This window comes from Lissotriton helveticus, chromosome 4_1, assembly GCF_964261635.1.
Source record: "Lissotriton helveticus chromosome 4_1, aLisHel1.1, whole genome shotgun sequence".
NCBI classification, from domain to species: domain Eukaryota; kingdom Metazoa; phylum Chordata; class Amphibia; order Caudata; family Salamandridae; genus Lissotriton; species Lissotriton helveticus.
In genome coordinates this window covers 425,920,679-425,938,383 of record NC_136063.1, presented here as the reverse complement: position 1 = coordinate 425,938,383, position 17,705 = coordinate 425,920,679, and the positions used below count along the sequence as shown (strand labels likewise).

The window sequence follows — 17,705 nt, the reverse complement described above, 5'->3', positions numbered from 1 at the left end:
GTCTTTTGAGGTATTTTTCTGAAAAAATTCCAAAATGTGCTGTATTTTGGCTAATTTCGTGGTCCCCTCCAGGGAAATCCACAAACCCTGGGTACATTTGGAATCCTCAAGATGGTGGAAGAAAAGGACGCAAACTTGGCATGGATACCTTATGTGGACAAAAAGTCTCAGGGGCCTAAGTGCGAACTGCCCCAACTAGCCAAAAAAGGCTTAGCCAGGGGGGAGGGGGCTGTGGGATGGGGCAGAAGGCCTAGCAGTGAAGGGATTAATAGATATTTTTTTAACTCTCTGACACAGCTACTTCTTCTCTACAAGTTATTCCCTGATTCATGTTCAACACCACATGGTCCATAGTTTTCCCAGTCAGATGGACTGAGTCTTGAGGATCATCAGCACATTTCTCTAAAGAGAGGATGGTAAGACCTTTGTGGCTGAGGCAGTTAATTATTATACATGTGATTTTTGGTTTTCACTGATCACTTATATACGGTATTTTCTCCATGCAGTATTACCTTGATTCTGAGAACATAATGAGAGGGACTGTCCGATCATTGTATCGTGACCATCTGAAGATCCTCTGCTTCTCCCACATCTATCCACAATTACCTTTCTCCAGGTTTCACCTTATGCAATGCAAGCTAGTGTCACATAACTGACAGGCTATACATAACACTCCTTTTTATTGTCCTTATCTTGACAGTTAAACTTCAAGTACTATTTTTTAGACCATTTGTGGGCCTAGAAACTAGACTTGTCTCATATTAAGTTTTGCATAATAAATACATAAAAGAAATAATGTGGCGTAGCAAGGGGGGAGATGGCACAAGTTTTGGGGGTGGCATCTCGCGCCCCACTGTGCTTTTCCAATCATTCTCATCAGCTTCCTTCTGAACCTTGGAAAACCAGAATTAGATATTCAAGACATTTGTGATTCCCAGATTCCTAGAAGTTTTGAGGTTGGATTCAATTTCGGATCTACTGGAATGATTGTCCTTCTCATGAGCGGTCTTGAGAAGGTTTTCATGCTCCCTTGTTGTGACCCTTTTAGTTCCTAGCTTCTTTTAATGACCCCAAATAATCCCAAAGCTTTAGGAATGGCGCGTACTGTTACATCTGTGTACTGAGAGCAGCACCAAGAGCTTACCAGAGACTTCATAAGTTGAGAGGATGAAGGAGCAATCCACGCACTATCCAACAGCGAATTGATGGAAGCCACCTGTAGCACAGGATTGGGTATCCTCACTGATGGGATTGGTCAGGATTCTCTGCACAGAACGTAAAGGGCAGTGGGGGGCATGCAGAATTCAGCGCAGAGCTTGGGCTTAATTTTTCTTTGCCAAACAAATGTGACACTCAGGAAACGGGCATGGTAAAACTTTACAAACACCCCTTTTCAACATAGTGACCTATCCAAAATATCACAAACATTGATAGCGAAATTATACAACCAGGACCTACTGATATGGAAACTAATACTGTCCACAGATGCTGATATTTAGCAAGTTAGCTCAACTGTGATAGCCAGTTGCACAATTCAGAGTTAATGAAGACAATCAAGTAACGCAATCAATATAATGAGGAAGAACAGGTGTTGTCACCCCCGCTGCACAGCAAAGGAGACACCAGATACTGAGACAGAAAAGATCAGACAGTAATGCCTTAACTTCCAGATAAAACGATGCATTTAGGCACAGATCTAGGTACTGGGGGTGAATGTTTGATATTGTTCTGTATTCCGTCCATCAATTATTCTTTTTACTCAACTTCCAGGTAGGCAAGATTAATTCACCCTGAAGCTCAAGTCTGAAATGCCACCAATCATGGATAACAAGTGCACACAAATTCATAAAAGCCCCAGGATCCCCTAATAAATAAGAGCAGAAAGAGAAAGCTGGTTGCAACCACTTTTGGTCACAGGCTCTTTAATAGGTCAGGAGGTTGAATATTCCTGAATGGAGCCAAGACACACACTTAGGGCCAGATGTAGGTAGGACTCAGTTACCGATTCTTAATTACCGAATTTTACCGATTCGGTAATTAAGAATCGGTAAATAAGAATGGGGGACATGTAGGAACATCCAGATGTTCCTTTTACCGAATCGGTAAAAATCTGTATTTACCGATTCGGTAAATACCGACCGGTAATGCCCATTCATTCCTATGGGCTTTGCAGCCCATAGGAATGAATGGGCATTACCGAATCGGTATTTACCGAATCGGTAAATACCGAATTCCACAAGGGTGCAGGGGGTGTCACTTTGACATCCCCTGGCACCCCCAAAAGAGGCTCGGGTGCCATGTGGCAGGCAGACCTGCCCTAAGGGCAGGTCTGCCTGTCATATGGCACAGGTGTGCATGCACACATGTGCATGCACACCGGAATCGGTATTTTACCATCAAATATATTTGATGGTAAAATACAGATTCGGTAAGGGTTGTGGGACTCAGAAGAGTTTTGGGGCACTAGTTCCAGTTGCGGCACATTTACAGGTTTCTGACCAGGCCACTTTTTGTTTATTGACAGTCTCTCTTAGGGCATGAGTGGTTTTGGTCGTTAAATATAGCCCTATTCTGACCCTCCCTACGTTTATTCTTTGTACTCAGAAGAGTCCCACCTACATATCAAAGTTATCGAATAGGTAAAAATACCGATTCGGTATTTTACAGATTCGGTAAATTTACCGATCGGTAAATTTACCGAATCTGTAAAATATGTGGCCCTACATACCATTTCGTAAATACCGGTCGGTAACGGCCGAAAATACCGATTTTCGGCGGTTACCGACCGACCTACATCCGGCCCTGTCAGTATAGGATGGAGCCAGCTCAACTTGCAGGCATTTCTAAAGAAGAGACAAAACCTGCAAAGGGCAACCTCAGTTCTGAAACTTCTGCTGTACCTCAGCCCCTTTTCCACACTGAATTTGAAGTGGCCAGGTAGGTCCTGACAAGAGACTCCATCCTGATGAGTTGCTCCAGAATGTTTGTTTCATTCATGAAGAGTAAAATTCAGCTAATCCTTTTTACTGTTTCTTTATTGAGTTCATCTTTAGGCAACAAGACATCACATCAAGATCATACCAGCAACACAACACAAATAATTTTCATTTTACATTATGACTTCATAACAATGACAATAACCGTACGGGAGAACATGGCGGCAGGTCCCGTTCGCCTCCATGCCTTCCTGCTGGGCTTAGAAAGGATTTTCTCTACCTTTCTGACGTGTTGAGCTGCCCAGCTTGTTTCTGATCGTATTGGGGAGCCTTCCGTGTATTGTCTGCTTTTCTGCTTGTTTCATCGTTTCTATCTCACCTCGCCACGAATGTGTTTCGGACTCGGCCTCGGACCCAGCCGAGTTTCGGCTTCCCCCTGCCCGTCGCGGTGGGAGGCGGCAGCACTGGAGCTTCAGAGGGGCCGCACAGCAGCGGCTCGCGGTCTCCTCCGGGTCAACTGGGGAAGAGGCAGCACTAGTTGCGCACCTTCCATGTTGGAGGGCGCTGCTGGAAGCGACGGGTGAAGAAGAGGAAAACCCCGGAGTGCTTTTGCTGGAGGGACTCGAGTCTCCTGAGTCCCAGGGGTAGGAGCAGGCTCAGGTTCAAGGTGGTTTCATGGTCTCCGCAGGTCTCCGGCCTCAGTCCCAGGTAGGACGCGCTGTTGTAGTCATCGCCCCAGCCCCGGTTCCACCTTTTATCAAAGCCCCTAGGAAGGGGAGAAAACGCGAGGGCCCAGGGTCTCGTAAAGGCAAAGTCCGCTGGAAAGAATATCAAACAGCATGACGGGGACAGTCTGGAACTAAGCATTGACAGTGCTAAGAAGGGTCAGGGAAGTAGAAGTACTCTAATCACAGGAAAGAACACCACTCCCTTCCTTTGCGGAGACGTACAAAAAAGGAGTGCAAAACCTGGTAGAGCCAAATAAGCACCCCTTCAGATGCCAAGCTCCAGATTACTCCCGCTTTAAGATCTTATTTTAAAGTACTTCCAGAGGTCCTGCGTGGGGGGATGACTGACTCCACAGGGGAGCTTGCCAATATAGAGGTATCAGGGGCCCCCCACTCTCTGGAGAGACTGCAACATCGGATATTGAGAGTCCTGCTTTGGAGCAGAGGGAGAGCGCAATGGAGGTGGAAGTCCAGGAGCCCCAAGACATATTCCAGGGTCTGTCTCAGGTAGGAGTAGGAGGCTCCGACGTAGGCAAGATGGCTCAAAAACCAGAGGAACACTTAAAATCTTCTTTGGAGATCCTTCTGGCTTCACTTTCAGCAGATATTAAGAAGGGGTTTGAGGTCTCAGCTTCAAATCAAGGAGAGATCAGGAGTTTTTGCAAGTCATTGGATAGGAAAGTGGATCTTTTAAATGCCAGAACTGAGACTTTTATTTATTTATTTATTTATTTAACTTATAAAGCGCGCTATCACCAAAAAGGCATCCTGGCGCTGTTGACTCAAGATAAGGAAGGACAAGAAGATGGAGCGGAGCCGACATCCGACTAGGAAACAACCAGGTTTTGAGTCTCCTGAAGACACACAGATCACTAACTTGTCTTAGCTCCAAAGGAAGTTGATTCCAAAGTTTGGCAGCAGCGTACCCAAAGGTTCGACCACCTGCCCTGACTTTCCTAAATCTGGGAGTTATCACAAGTCTTGCCAAAGAAGAGGGAAGGCATCTCGCAGGAGCGTACCACTCAAACTTTCTCTGCATATACACAGGCCCCACCCTATGCAAGGCTTTAAACACTATCAGGCAGATGCATCAAAGAAAATACCGGGAGCAAACGGGCAGATTCTCAGAATCTGGCCGTTTGCTCCCGGTATTTTTGCATTTGAGATGCATCATCCCAAATGCAGAAATCGCAATTTAAGGAATTTCTAAATAGCGATTCCTTAAATTGCTCTTGCATTTAAGGAATCCCAAAATGAGATTCCTTAAATGCAATGCATGAAACCCAAAAAAAATAGCGAATTCGCTAATAGGGGGAGCAAATTACCATGAAGTTGAACTTCGTGGTAATTTGCTAAAACTTTGAAAAATGCACTTTAGTGCATTTTTCAAAGTTACATGTTGCGCACACACATGCCCTTAGGGCATGTGTGTGTGTAACATTTGTGCACAGGTCCATTTCAGGGGTGCAACAGGGTGTCCTTTGGACACCCTGGCACCCTTGAAATAGCGGAACATTAGCGATTCGGTAATAGCTAATCGCTAATAAGGAATGGCTTTCCCATTCATTCCTATGGGCCTAAGGCTCATAGGAATGAATGGGAAAGCCATTCCTTATTAGCGATTAGCTATTACCGAATCGCAAATAAGGAATCTGTAGGAATCGCTAATAACATTGCGATTCCTACATGCATCCCGTTTTGCGAGTCTTTAATAGCGATTCCTTAAAATTCGCTATTAAGGACTCGCAAAACATAACTTTGATGCATCTGCCAGTATGGAGAGAGTCTTGAACTGGACTCTTTATCTAAGCGGAAGCCAGTGTAGTTCTGCCATAGCCGCTGAAGAGGCAGATCCTCTAGGCCTCCCCAAGGCCAATTTGGCAGCAGTAGACTGAGTTCTCTGCAACCTATCAAAGAAAAATTTAGGAGACTCGAGAAACAAAGCATTGCAATAATCAAGTCTACTAAGAATGGTGCCGCAAACTATCAAAGCCCGAGCATAAGATGGAAGCAGAGGGAGGATCTTCCGCAGAGACCTGATAATAGCCAGACAGCAGGTCACAGTTTTCATGACCTGTGATTCCAGAATAAGTTTGAAGTCAAACAGGATGCCAAGATTACGGACCTTCTTCACAGGTTGAACCGTGGTCGAGGTATTGGGCGGCCAGAAATTACATGGCAAGACAAATAGAATTTTGTCCCTCGGACAGTAGAGCACCTCAGTCTTATCGGTATTGAATTGCAGCGAGTTCTATTTCAGCCAGATGGCCGTATCACGCAGGCAGTTATGAAACCCTTCTGTCGATATTGATTGATCTCCCTCAAGGGAGAAAATCAACTGCGTGTCATCAGCATAATTAACGATGTTAATGTTATGCTTTTTGATGACAGCAATCAGAGGTTTCATATAAATGTTGAAAAAATAGGGCTGATAGCCGAGCCCTGTGGTACGCCATGCGAGATTTTTGAGTAGCTGGATTGAAAAGGGGGAGGGATAGCGCTTGCTGTCTATCCCCTAAAAATGCCCGAAATGACCTCAGGACTGTTCCCCTCACCCCAACCTCACTCAATCTCTTCAGCAGGATCCCATGGTTGACCGTGTCAAAAGCGGCAGACAGGACTTTAGAATCCACTGTGGAGGTGTTAACAGATCAGCTTGGTGTTGTGAAAGCAGATTCAGTCACTCTCAAAAGGGAGAAAGGGACTCTTCGAGACAGGTTAGAAATATTGGAGAACAGTTCTCGTAGGAACAGCCTGCGTATATTGAATGTCCCTGAGGGGAGTGAAGGGGAAGACCTTAAGTCCTTCATGATCACGCTCTTAAAGGAGTCCCTTGAATTGGAACAATCAGAAGACGAGCTGAGGAGGGACATTCAGAGAATACATAGAGACCCCTTCAGTAGGAACCCGAACAGACCCAAACCAAGGAAGATCCTCATACATTTTCACACTACTCGCTGAAAGAGAAAATTCTTTTTTTTTTTTACAATCAATTTTATTGAGTTTTGGATGTAACAACAAACAGCACCATTCAGAGCTACATTGTACATTGTCAGAGTAGGGAGAAAAACACATCACAGTGACATCAAGGCGGCACAAGTAAATCAATAATAACGTATCCACATGTATCTGAAGAGTGGACCACTCCATCTCAGTGAAAGAGAAAATTCTTAATCTATCTCTCAAGTATAAGTTGTTGAAGGCTATATACTTTTAATTCCAAATTCGATCAGATCTGGCTCGAGCAACGCTAGACGGGCAATGGGAGCTGGGTAGGAAGCTGGAGGATTTTAAGAGGCTGTGGGGGCAACTTAAATTTCCTGCCTCTCTGAGGATCATGTTTAAGAATAAAATGCATAACGCGAAATCAGTGCAGGAGGCAGAGGAACTGCTCGCCAATATGGAGAAGGGTGAGGCTTAGTGAGTTGGTCAGAGATCCCCTTCTTTGTGCCTCTTTTGGCTTCCCCTAGTTTCCCTCAGTTTTCCCTAAAGCTTTTTACTTCTAGCTCATCGGGATGATCAGTTTGTTAGAAGGATGAGTTGCTTAGTGGTTGAGTAGCGCCAGCAAAGGGCCGCACAGGAGTCTGTTTGGGGCATGAGCATGGGAGGTAGTACAGCGGCAGTATGATTTGAATGGTTCAGCCGAAGAAGCTGGGGTAGCACACTCACTCTCAAGGTTAGACAAAGTTAGAGTTAGTATATTTAAAAAAAAGAAAAAAATTGTTTATATATATATATGTATATTACTGCTCCCAGCTTGGTGTCGTCGTGCGAGGTGCACTCTAGGAGAGGTGAAGAGCTCCAAGCCTCAGCTCCAATAAACAGGTAAAAGGCACCAGCCGGCTGTTCCCCTTTCACAGTCCTGCTACCATCGTAGCCTTACGCGTTTCGAATATTTTCTTCCTCAGAGGCTGATGGTGGAGGGGAACAACGTGCAGTGTCCAACCACAGTCCCTTATCTAGCTTGATGACACGCCCTCTGATGGGCTGCTCGTGATGAGGCTATGTGCTGCTTTGTGGGAATTGTGGTCGGAAAAATTATTATTTGCATCCATTTAATTTTCGTTGATCCTTTCTTTACTGTGGGTATTTCAAGCTCATAGATTGAGCCCCAGTCTGCGTGTGTCAAAATCCAGCACCTCTGCTCCAGGTCAGAGGCTCGTAGGATACTTGCCCCTGTGGCCCCTTGCTTCAAAAGGTGGTGCACCTCGGTGGCACGACCGCCGCCTATGTATTACTGCTCCCAAGCTGGGAGCAGTAATATATATATATAGAGATATATATATATCTATACTAATATTATAAAGAGAGAGCCCTAATCTTTGAGCGGGTAATCTCAGTAACCACAGCACCAATCACAACACCCTATACAGCATTGGAAAGGGCAGTTGCAGCAGAAGGACATAAGCTATACAGATGGCCACCATATACATTTGAAAGGTAAAAGAACCTTGCCAGCAAAGTAGTCCCTTGTGCATGGGCGGGGAGCGGCATGATGACAAAAAAAAGCGTTCCTTAAACGTGTGCCTTGTGCTGGGGGCGTGACAAAGCCTGGGGGCGCGTGACAAAAATGGGCGCGGCAATTGCGTAATTGCCCGGGAGCAAGGGGCAAGACAAACGACAATGGGAGCGGCAATTGCGGAATTGCACGGGAGCAAGGGGCGTGGCCAATGGGCGCGGATATGCAAGGGAGCAAGAGCATTCAATGGGCGTCTGAGTTCAGCTGGAGGCACGCCAACTGCGCAATTGCGCGGGAGCAAGGGCCGTGACAAACGACAATGGGCGCGCCAATTGCAGAATTGCACGGGAGCAAGGGCCGTGGACAATGGGCGCGGCAATCGGCCGCCAACAATCGCGCCACATTCCTAAATTATGATGCCAATCGCGCACCTGGGCTTATGCGTTCCATGGTCGTCTGCCTTCAGCTGGAGGCGTGGTAAGTAACCGTTAGCTCTACTCACTTGTGGGCCTGCACGTTGTGCTGGGGGCGTGTCACACATACTGGGGCCGAATGCAGTGTGTGACTTGTGCTGGGTGCGTGTCAAACAGACTGGGGCCCATTGCCGCCGGTGCTTTACTAAATTGCCGTTACGTTCCTGCCTTCACGCCATGTGGGTCCTAAAAAAATAATACCGGGAAATAACTTTCAAGGCTCACATAATTCGCATTGTAATACGGTCGCCGCTGGAGCCGGGCCTCAAGCGGGGGTAAACGCCACTGAGCGTGCCTGCGGGGACAATAACTGCAGTGTCTCCTGCACGCTGTCACTCAACTCTCTGCATAAACGAATTTACACACGGCGCCCAACATCAACCAGGGCTGAAGCTGGCCTCAAGCGGCGGCTGACGCGACTAAGCGGCCCTTCTGGCACACTAACCTTGAAACTGACTGCACTTCCCCACACGCGCAGCGTCTCTAGCGCGACCTGTCACCCACTCAACCCTTCGTACCCGGACAACGTCGGGACAGGCTGCTAGTATATATATATATATATATTTTTGTAAACCAAATGCCCGTGAGCTTTATATATATATATATATATATCTATATATATATATATCTCGCTCCCAAATCCACCAGCCTGCTGCACTCGCGAGCGGGTGCTCCTTCGGCGGGGGTGTACCCGCCAATCAAATAAACTGCTCCCAAGTTCTATCTGCGTTCAATCCGTGAACAAGAAACAGCACTCACAAGGGGGGGGGTTCAATACCAATAGGTCTGTGCCGGGTTGCCAATAAAGACCTATTGGTATTGAACCCCCCCCCTTGTGAGTGCTGTTTCTTGTTCACGGATTGAACGCAGATAGAACTTGGGAGCAGTATATATATATATATATATATATATATATATATATATATATATATATATATATATATATATATATATATATATATATATGCCACATGTTAGATCCGCAAGAGCATGGACACATATCAGGGCGGCCAGGTCGCTGGGGGCGAACCACCTCCAATTAACATTCAACACACATCCTCCTTATTAAAAGAAGTACGCCCGGCCAGATTCCAGGATTCATAGGTATTCTTTATTTTATGCAGCAGCCAAATTATTTCATCCTAACGCGTTTCGACTACATCGGTAGTCTTGATCACAGGTTTGAGCTGCATACGGGAGTCTCTGGCGCAATTGATTTATACGCCGTCACAGGCCACACCCATCACGTGTGGTCCCAAATTACTACAGTTCCCAAGGTGCACTGTTTAAATGACACAGTCTACCCTCCATTCTTGAATAACTGAAAGACGGTTTCCCTTTAGTCATTTCAGTTCAAGATACAATGTTATTTGCAGGGTTAGAACAACACCTTTAAAGTTAACAGTTCGCTCGTATTTTGAAGGCTGCTGTTGCACTTCACAATGTTCACAGATACCTGCCGCCTGAAATCCGACGTGACTCTCAAGTGTGCTTCACCTTCCCACGCCTTACAAACTCCTCTGTTGGCAAGTATTCGCTAGATCACGCTGTGCTTGCTGGGATACTGTGCAACAGCAGCCTTCAAAATACGAGCGAACTGTTAACTTTAAAGGTGTTGTTCTAACCCTGCAAATAACATTGTATCTTGAACTGAAATGACTAAAGGGAAACCGTCTTTCAGTTATTCAAGAATGGAGGGTAGACTGTGTCATTTAAACAGTGCACCTTGGGAACTGTAGTAATTTGGGACCACACGTGATGGGTGTGGCCTGTGACGGCGTATAAATCAATTGCGCCAGAGACTCCCGTATGCAGCTCAAACCTGTGATCAAGACTACCGATGTAGTCGAAACGCGTTAGGATGAAATAATTTGGCTGCTGCATAAAATAAAGAATACCTGTGAATCCTGGAATCTGGCCGGGCGTACTTCTTTTAATAAGGAGGATGTGTGTTGAATGTTAATTGGAGGTGGTTCGCCCCCAGCGACCTGGCCGCCCTGATATGTGTCCATGCTCTTGCGGATCTAACATGTGGCATTTAATTTGGAGAGCAGGACCCGCCCGCAACCCTCGGAAGGCAGCACGGAGTATCCCAGCAAGCACAGCGTGATCTAGCGAATACTTGCCAACAGAGGAGTTTGTAAGGCGTGGGAAGGTGAAGCACACTTGTGAGTCACGTCGGATTTCAGGCAGCAGGTATCTGTGAACATTGTGAAGTGCAACAGCAGCCTTCAAAATACGAGCGAACTGTTAACTTTAAAGGTGTTGTTCTAACCCTGCAAATAACATTGTATCTTGAACTGAAATGACTAAAGGGAAACCGTCTTTCAGTTATTCAAGAATGGAGGGTAGACTGTGTCATTTAAACAGTGCACCTTGGGAACTGTAGTAATTTGGGACCACACGTGATGGGTGTGGCTTGTGACGGCGTATAAATCAATTGCGCCAGAGACTCCCGTATGCAGCTCAAACCTGTGATCAAGACTACCGATGTAGTCGAAACGCGTTAGGATGAAATAATTTGGCTGCTGCATAAAATAAAGAATACCTGTGAATCCTGGAATCTGGCCGGGCGTACTTCTTTTAATAAGGAGGATGTGTGTTGAATATATATATATATATATATATATATAAATAAATAAAATATATAGATATATATTAAACATGGGTTAAAAGGAAATACAAAATTACACTTTGTTAGGCTAGTATAACCCTTTCACCCCCTTCTTATTTGGCTGTAGTTTAGTTAGGGTAGGATACGTTTTTTCTTAAATTTTTTAGTATTCTTTGCTTTTTTTCCTTTTTGTAAGGAAGGAGGGGGATGGGCGAGTACCTCCGGAGTGCAACTATCTGGACTCCACCTGTCCAGATGATTGGGGGTAGGGTTCTCCAAGGGTGGGGGTGGGCACAAGGGATGGGGGTGGTTACAGCAGGTGAGAAAAATTTAAATAATTCTCATTCCCACTATTTTTAATTTCACAAATTTTAACTTGAATGATAAGGGCGCTGGAACGGTGATGATCTGGGTGCTGGTGTTGGTGTCTCACATTTTTGTTTTCTTGGATAGGCGAAGTTCCAAGCCACCATGAGCTCTATTCAGATTCTTTCCTGGAACGTCAACAGCCTGCGCACTAGACCGAGAAGAGATAAGATCATACAATATTTACGGGATTCTCCCGCGCAGGTCGTTGTCCTCCAGGAAACTCATCTACTTGAGGAAGAGACAACCTCTCTTTTTAGACGCCTACGTTGGGTTGGCTTATATGCATGCACTAGTCAGTCAGCAAATATTAGAGGGGTCTTCATTTTATTTAAGAAATCAGCCAGGGCTCAGATTCTATCTCAGCTAGGGGACCCAAGTGGCAAATGGGTCATTGTTAAAGTTGTTATAATGGAGACCCTGCTCACCTTGGTTGGATATTATGGTCCCAATCACGATGACCCATCCAGTCTTAAGTCTATTTTCTCTCTTTTGCTCAATTTTCTATTTTCTATTTAAAACATTTATTGAGCGCGACAGCTGCCCCAGCCAAGGGGCGTCCCGGCGCTAAAAGCAAAACAGCAGCAAGATACAGAAGAGGGTTTACACAGTAGGAAAAAGAAAGGTTTTAGTAGCTCCCCCAAAATGAGTGAGATTGTCAAGGCCACGAATGTGAGGGGGCAGAGAATTCCAAAGAACAGCCGCTCTATAACGGAAGGAACGACCTCCAGCTCGAACTTTCCTGACGCGGGGGACCCGCAGCAAATGTTGGGCCATGGAGCGAAGCTGGCAGGGGGGAACATAGAACGAAAGCAAACTTCCTGGAACCAATGGTTCTGGCAGGAGATTTTAATATCGTTTTGAACCCGGCACTGGATAAATCCCCAAATAATAGAGCCGTGGTCCCTTCTAAATCTCAGGAGTATTTAATTGGAGCAATGAAGCAGTTTAACTTATCGGATATCTGGAGAGATAGATCAGGCCAGCAGCTAGGTTTCTCATACCGAAACTATAAATACCGGCATCAATCAAGAATAGATTTTGTTTCAATCAGATATTCGCTAAGAGGTAAGGTTAAAAATATTTCATACCTGGCACCCCAGCTTTCAGACCACTCCGGGGTTCTTCTGGGGTTGGAATGTCCAGTATCCAGCTCTACTAGGACATGGTCTTTTGACCTTGCCCTACTTTTGGAGGAAGAGGAGATCTCCTTTCTCTCACAAGAAGTGGAATGGTTTTTGGAGGGGAACTCTGGCACAGCTCCAATAACCATAGTTTTGGATTCTCTAAAAGCCTTCTTGCGAGGCCAAATCACCAGCAGGTCTTGTTACAGACATAAAAAGTACAAAGAAGAGATCTTGGATATTGAAATCAGGTTGAAGGATGCGGAAGTAGATTTATCAAGTCAAGTTCCCCTTGAAATCCAGCAAGAGCGGCGGGCCAAGGTCAACAGCTTAAAGGCCCAGTTAGAAAATGTCTTGAATATTAGGCTTACTTGAAGATGGGAGGCCAGTAAGATCTCCCACTTCGAGTATGGGGAAGGGGCAGGCAAGCTCCTTGCATGGAAGAGCAAATCAGACCAAGCAAGGAGTTATATTAAGGAAATCATAAACGACAATGGTGCTCATTCTACCGATGAGGGAATCTGTGACGCCTTTCAGGTCTTTTTCCAAGACATTTATCGTGAGGATGGCAGAGTAAATAGCCATAGCCACAGATGTGGCTCAGAGGTATTCCTCTTCCCTCCCTTAACCCACATCAGCAGCAACATCTAGATCGGGCCTTCTCTCGCGCTGAGGTAAGGGACGCTATCTCACGTAGTAGGAACGGGAAGGCTGCGGGTCCGGATGGGCTCCCAGCTGAGATTTACAGATGGATGAGCAACAAGATTGTCCCCACTATGACGTCCCTCTTCAATCAGATATTACAAGAGGGCCTACATCTCCCAGCTTCATGGAACAATGCCACTTTAGTTCTGATCTTGAAACCAGGGAAAGCGTCATCTAACTGGGTCGTATAGGCCCATATCTCTCCTGAATTGCGATTATAAAATCTTCCCATCAATACTGGCAGCAAGATTGTGACTTGTGGCAGGAGACATTCTGCATTTAGATCAGAAGAGTTTTGTCAATGGTCTACAGCTCTCACACCATACATATGTAGCCGTGGCCGGTAGTGGGAGTACCGGCCGGGCGGTGACATGGGGAGGGGGAGGGGCAGGGTGGGGGGTAGTAATGTATGGATTACAGAGTTTAGCAGGTAAGTAAACACATAAATAAAAATAATGTTGTTGCGCGCACTGCATCGCATTTGGTGATGCAGTGCACACAACGAAATTCATTTTATTTATTTTTATGTTTACTTACCTGTTAAACTCCGTAATCCATACATTACTACCCCCCACCTTGCCTCTCCCCCTCCCCACGTCACCGCCCGGCCGGTACTCCCACTACCGGCCGCTGCTGTACATATGATGTAATCGGTCTGGCTTCTGCATATTCTATCCCACTGGCAGCTATGACCTGGACGCCACCAAGGCCTTCGACAGAGTGAACTGGATTTACCTGTCAGAGGTCTTGAAAAAATTCAATCTTGGAGAAAAATTCTGCAGTACAATACAGTCTATCTACCAGAAGCCAACAGCCAGACTTCTTGTAAACAGCAATATCACTGGCTCCTTTATGATCTCCAGGGGGACTAGACAGGGCTGCCCACTCTCCCCTCTCCTTTTCGATTTATATACTGAGCCATTCGCTCAACGGCTCAGGGACGACTGTAACATCCAGCCTTTCAAATATGGGGAGTGGGAGAGGAAGTTAGCCCTCTATGCTGATGAGATCTTAATTTTTACGGCTAACTTAAATACAGCATTTCCAGCTGTTGTCAGTCTAGCTCAGGAGTTCGGTCTGGTTTCGGGCTATGAAATCAACGCTTCAAAGAGGTCATGGTTTGGAATCTGGAGGCAACCCAGCAACAGCACCAGATAAGTTCTAGAAGAAGGTATTTGGGGGTAAATATCTTGCAAGACATCACTAAGATCGCTGAGACCAATCTGACTATTGTGGCAAGGGAGTGTCTGAGGCTAATGAAATCTTGGGCCTCACTCCTCCTATCTATCATTGGCAGAATCAATCTGGTCAAAATGTCAATACTCCCGAAAATCACTTTTGTTTTTAATTGTATTCCCCTCCATTTTGAGAAATCCTTCATTGATAACATTCAGAGGGATATTAATTTGTTTGTTTGGGGATACAAATCTTCCAGGATTGCTTGGAAAAAGCTAAGGCGCAGGAGAGAGAAGGGAGGTCTCGCTTTGCCAGATATCCAGCTTTATGCTTGGGCCTTCCAACTTTCACACTCACGCATGCTTTTGAAAATGCCGGTTAACACTGGTGCGGTGACATCATAGGAAATGGCATCACAGAACCGTTGCTCCTGAAGTTAAGAGCCGCATAATAAGTGCACAGTTAATACACAACAGCAGTTACTAACACAAATACATGTCTATTTTGCATACAGAGCTGTATTAGGATACACACATGGTATGCCACGGAAACATTACACATTTTTTTTTTGCTGGAGAATATTGTGCTACAAATCAAAAAATATTATTGGCTTGCAGGATTCCTACGACTGTTGAAATATTTTTATTTTGATCCCTTGATCTCTCTTACTAAGAACAAAGGTGAAGGTATGGTCCTAATATTTTTTTTACCTATTCATAATAAAGAAACATGATAAGTTGTAGGACAATGCCTTTCTAGTACACTTTTTGTTTATTCAGAAGAGTGGCATTCCTCTGTTGAATTTACTTATTTAAAAACAAGTGGATCCCAGTGGAAGCAGCAGAGCGTAAGCGATGCTCATCGGGAGACTGTTACCTTCTTTCTTGGGACTGACTTTGCCACCTCTGAGGCCAGGGGTCGCAAAGGAAGTGCCAGGGGTCTCAAAGGAAGTGCCAGGGGTCGCAAAGGAAGTGCCAGCGGTAGCAGAGAGCAAGACAGGGGATCCAGCGGGCCTGCTAAGGGACCTCCCATGACTGTAAGATCTCATGCTTGGTTTTGATATTACTGGTTTGTGGATACATATCAAGGCAGCATACACGTCTGTACAATTATAAAGTATGTCGGGCCCTCAACCACTGCCTTTATGTGCAGTAAAATAAAACGTTCTATGACGAGAAGGTCACAGTGTCAAGACTGAAGATGGCGGTCGGTGCAATAATGCACATTATAACGCACAGGCAATATAACCCAGTGCCATTTCTTTGCATCTGACTCACATCCAATGTAGCCCTTGCTGTGGAGCGTCACTAATAAACCCAAAAAAAGTAGTGGGTACAAAAAATGTATCTACTCTTGAGTGCCAAACCACCTTGAGGTGGACCTGCATGACCCCACCTGAAATATAACTGTGACCTGGGCTTCCATGCCATCAGTGTAAGGTAAATCATAAAAACACAGATGCTGCTCTCTGAACTGCCAATGTGCTTAACAATAAATGTAACGCAGTAAAGTTATTTTATTAGACATTTTAGAATACAATTTCTTTTTGTTTTTATATATTTTTTTAAAATAACATTTCATAGTAAAAACTTACCCAAACAGGAACATAAACACACTCAGGGGAGCACCATCACGACATTCCTGATAAAATATGACCCCTGAAAACAATGGACAGAGACAAAGTTACTTACAAATGTGCTATATTTTTACTCAATTGTAAATACCAGCCAATGTGGGAGGTCTCATTGTATGCCCCCAAACAATCATTTCTAAGTATAATCCACTATAATGACATATTGGTGCCAGATTTATAGCGCAATCTCAGCAAGGCCATTTTTGAGTCTACCGAAAAATTCATGTTTTTATTTCCTAACCTGGCTGGAAAACGCCATGAGACATCACTATGCATCTAATTTCATCAGTTTTCAAAGTGCAAGTTAATACTTTCATTAATTTTTGTCTTAATAGACTATTTTAATAAAGTATGTTCAAAAGCATTAATTATTAATAAACAGTGGTGTTCAATGAGCAATACCTGAAGATCCGTTCAGAAATCAAACCTTAAGATAGTTTAAACCTTCCACTGTATATTCAATCAGCACAACTGATTGGGTGCTAGTTCCCTGGTTTGTCATGTATGTGCAGCCTAACACACACTCAATGAAATATAGTGCATTTAGAGCACAAGAGCGCCCGTGCCTATAATCAAATAAAGGTGTTTTCAGGATGAATGTCTGCACTTTGAGCAAGAACTATTTGCCTGTCATACTTCAATAGTTAGCCTGTTCCAACCCTTGGTTGTAGCACATACTATCTTGAAGGGAACAGGGCAGTCATTTCTATACAATATATAGAGAGATTTAACATTTCTATTTCTGAAAATATAATAACATATCAAACAGTCAAGTAAAAAGGAATGTACACAGAGAAACACATACAATGTAAATGTAAGAAGAAACTCTAAGAAAGGCAGGGTATTAAATGTGGTCTGGAAATGTTGCTGATTTGAAAGGGGGTAATCACGTACATCGTTGAGGACAAGAGGCCTGAGTGATTGTTCAAGTACTCCAAACAGTCTTATCTACTGAAGGTTTTTTAATGTATATATATCAGAAAATCACTGTCAAAACATAACTGGAAAGTGCTTATTCCTAGAGAATTTTTTCAGATAACATGGATTTAGGATTCCAAATTGACGAAAGACAAGAAAGACCTCGCTGAAAGGCATAAACACATTTAAAAAAAACCTGTATATAATGCAAGTGCTATACAAAGGGGAGACAAAGGATGCTAGTGTTGATAATAAACATCTCAATTGCATGACGCGGCTGATGAGTAGATAGCTCTCGATATTTTCGAGAAAGTTTACAACAAAACAGTTCTTAAGCAATAGTAAAGCCCAATGACCGGAAGGCGTATGCTTAAAAATGTATGAACAATTCTCAAAGGAAAACCACTAATTCTTGCCCTACATATTGCACACTGTTGCGGAGCAGTGAATGGAAGTTCAATACAGACATCTAGGAGAGGAGGCACAAGATACTTTTCCCACGAAGATCAGATTTGTTAAAATCTCCTGTCAACCTATTTCTCTTGTATACACTGACATGAAGACATTTCCAGA

At 44.5% G+C, this 17,705-nt stretch overlaps 1 protein-coding gene across 1 annotated transcript in view; it reads right to left on the bottom strand.

Moving 5' to 3' along the window:
• Positions 1-17,705, bottom strand: part of NIPAL2 (NIPA like domain containing 2) — a 661,359-nt gene that overhangs the window by 45,103 nt on the left and 598,551 nt on the right. Inside the window, exon 9 of the mRNA XM_078686977.1 lies at positions 16,176-16,239. Within this exon, the coding sequence (XP_078543103.1) occupies positions 16,176-16,239 (64 nt within the window). The remainder of the gene's footprint in view (positions 1-16,175; positions 16,240-17,705) is intronic.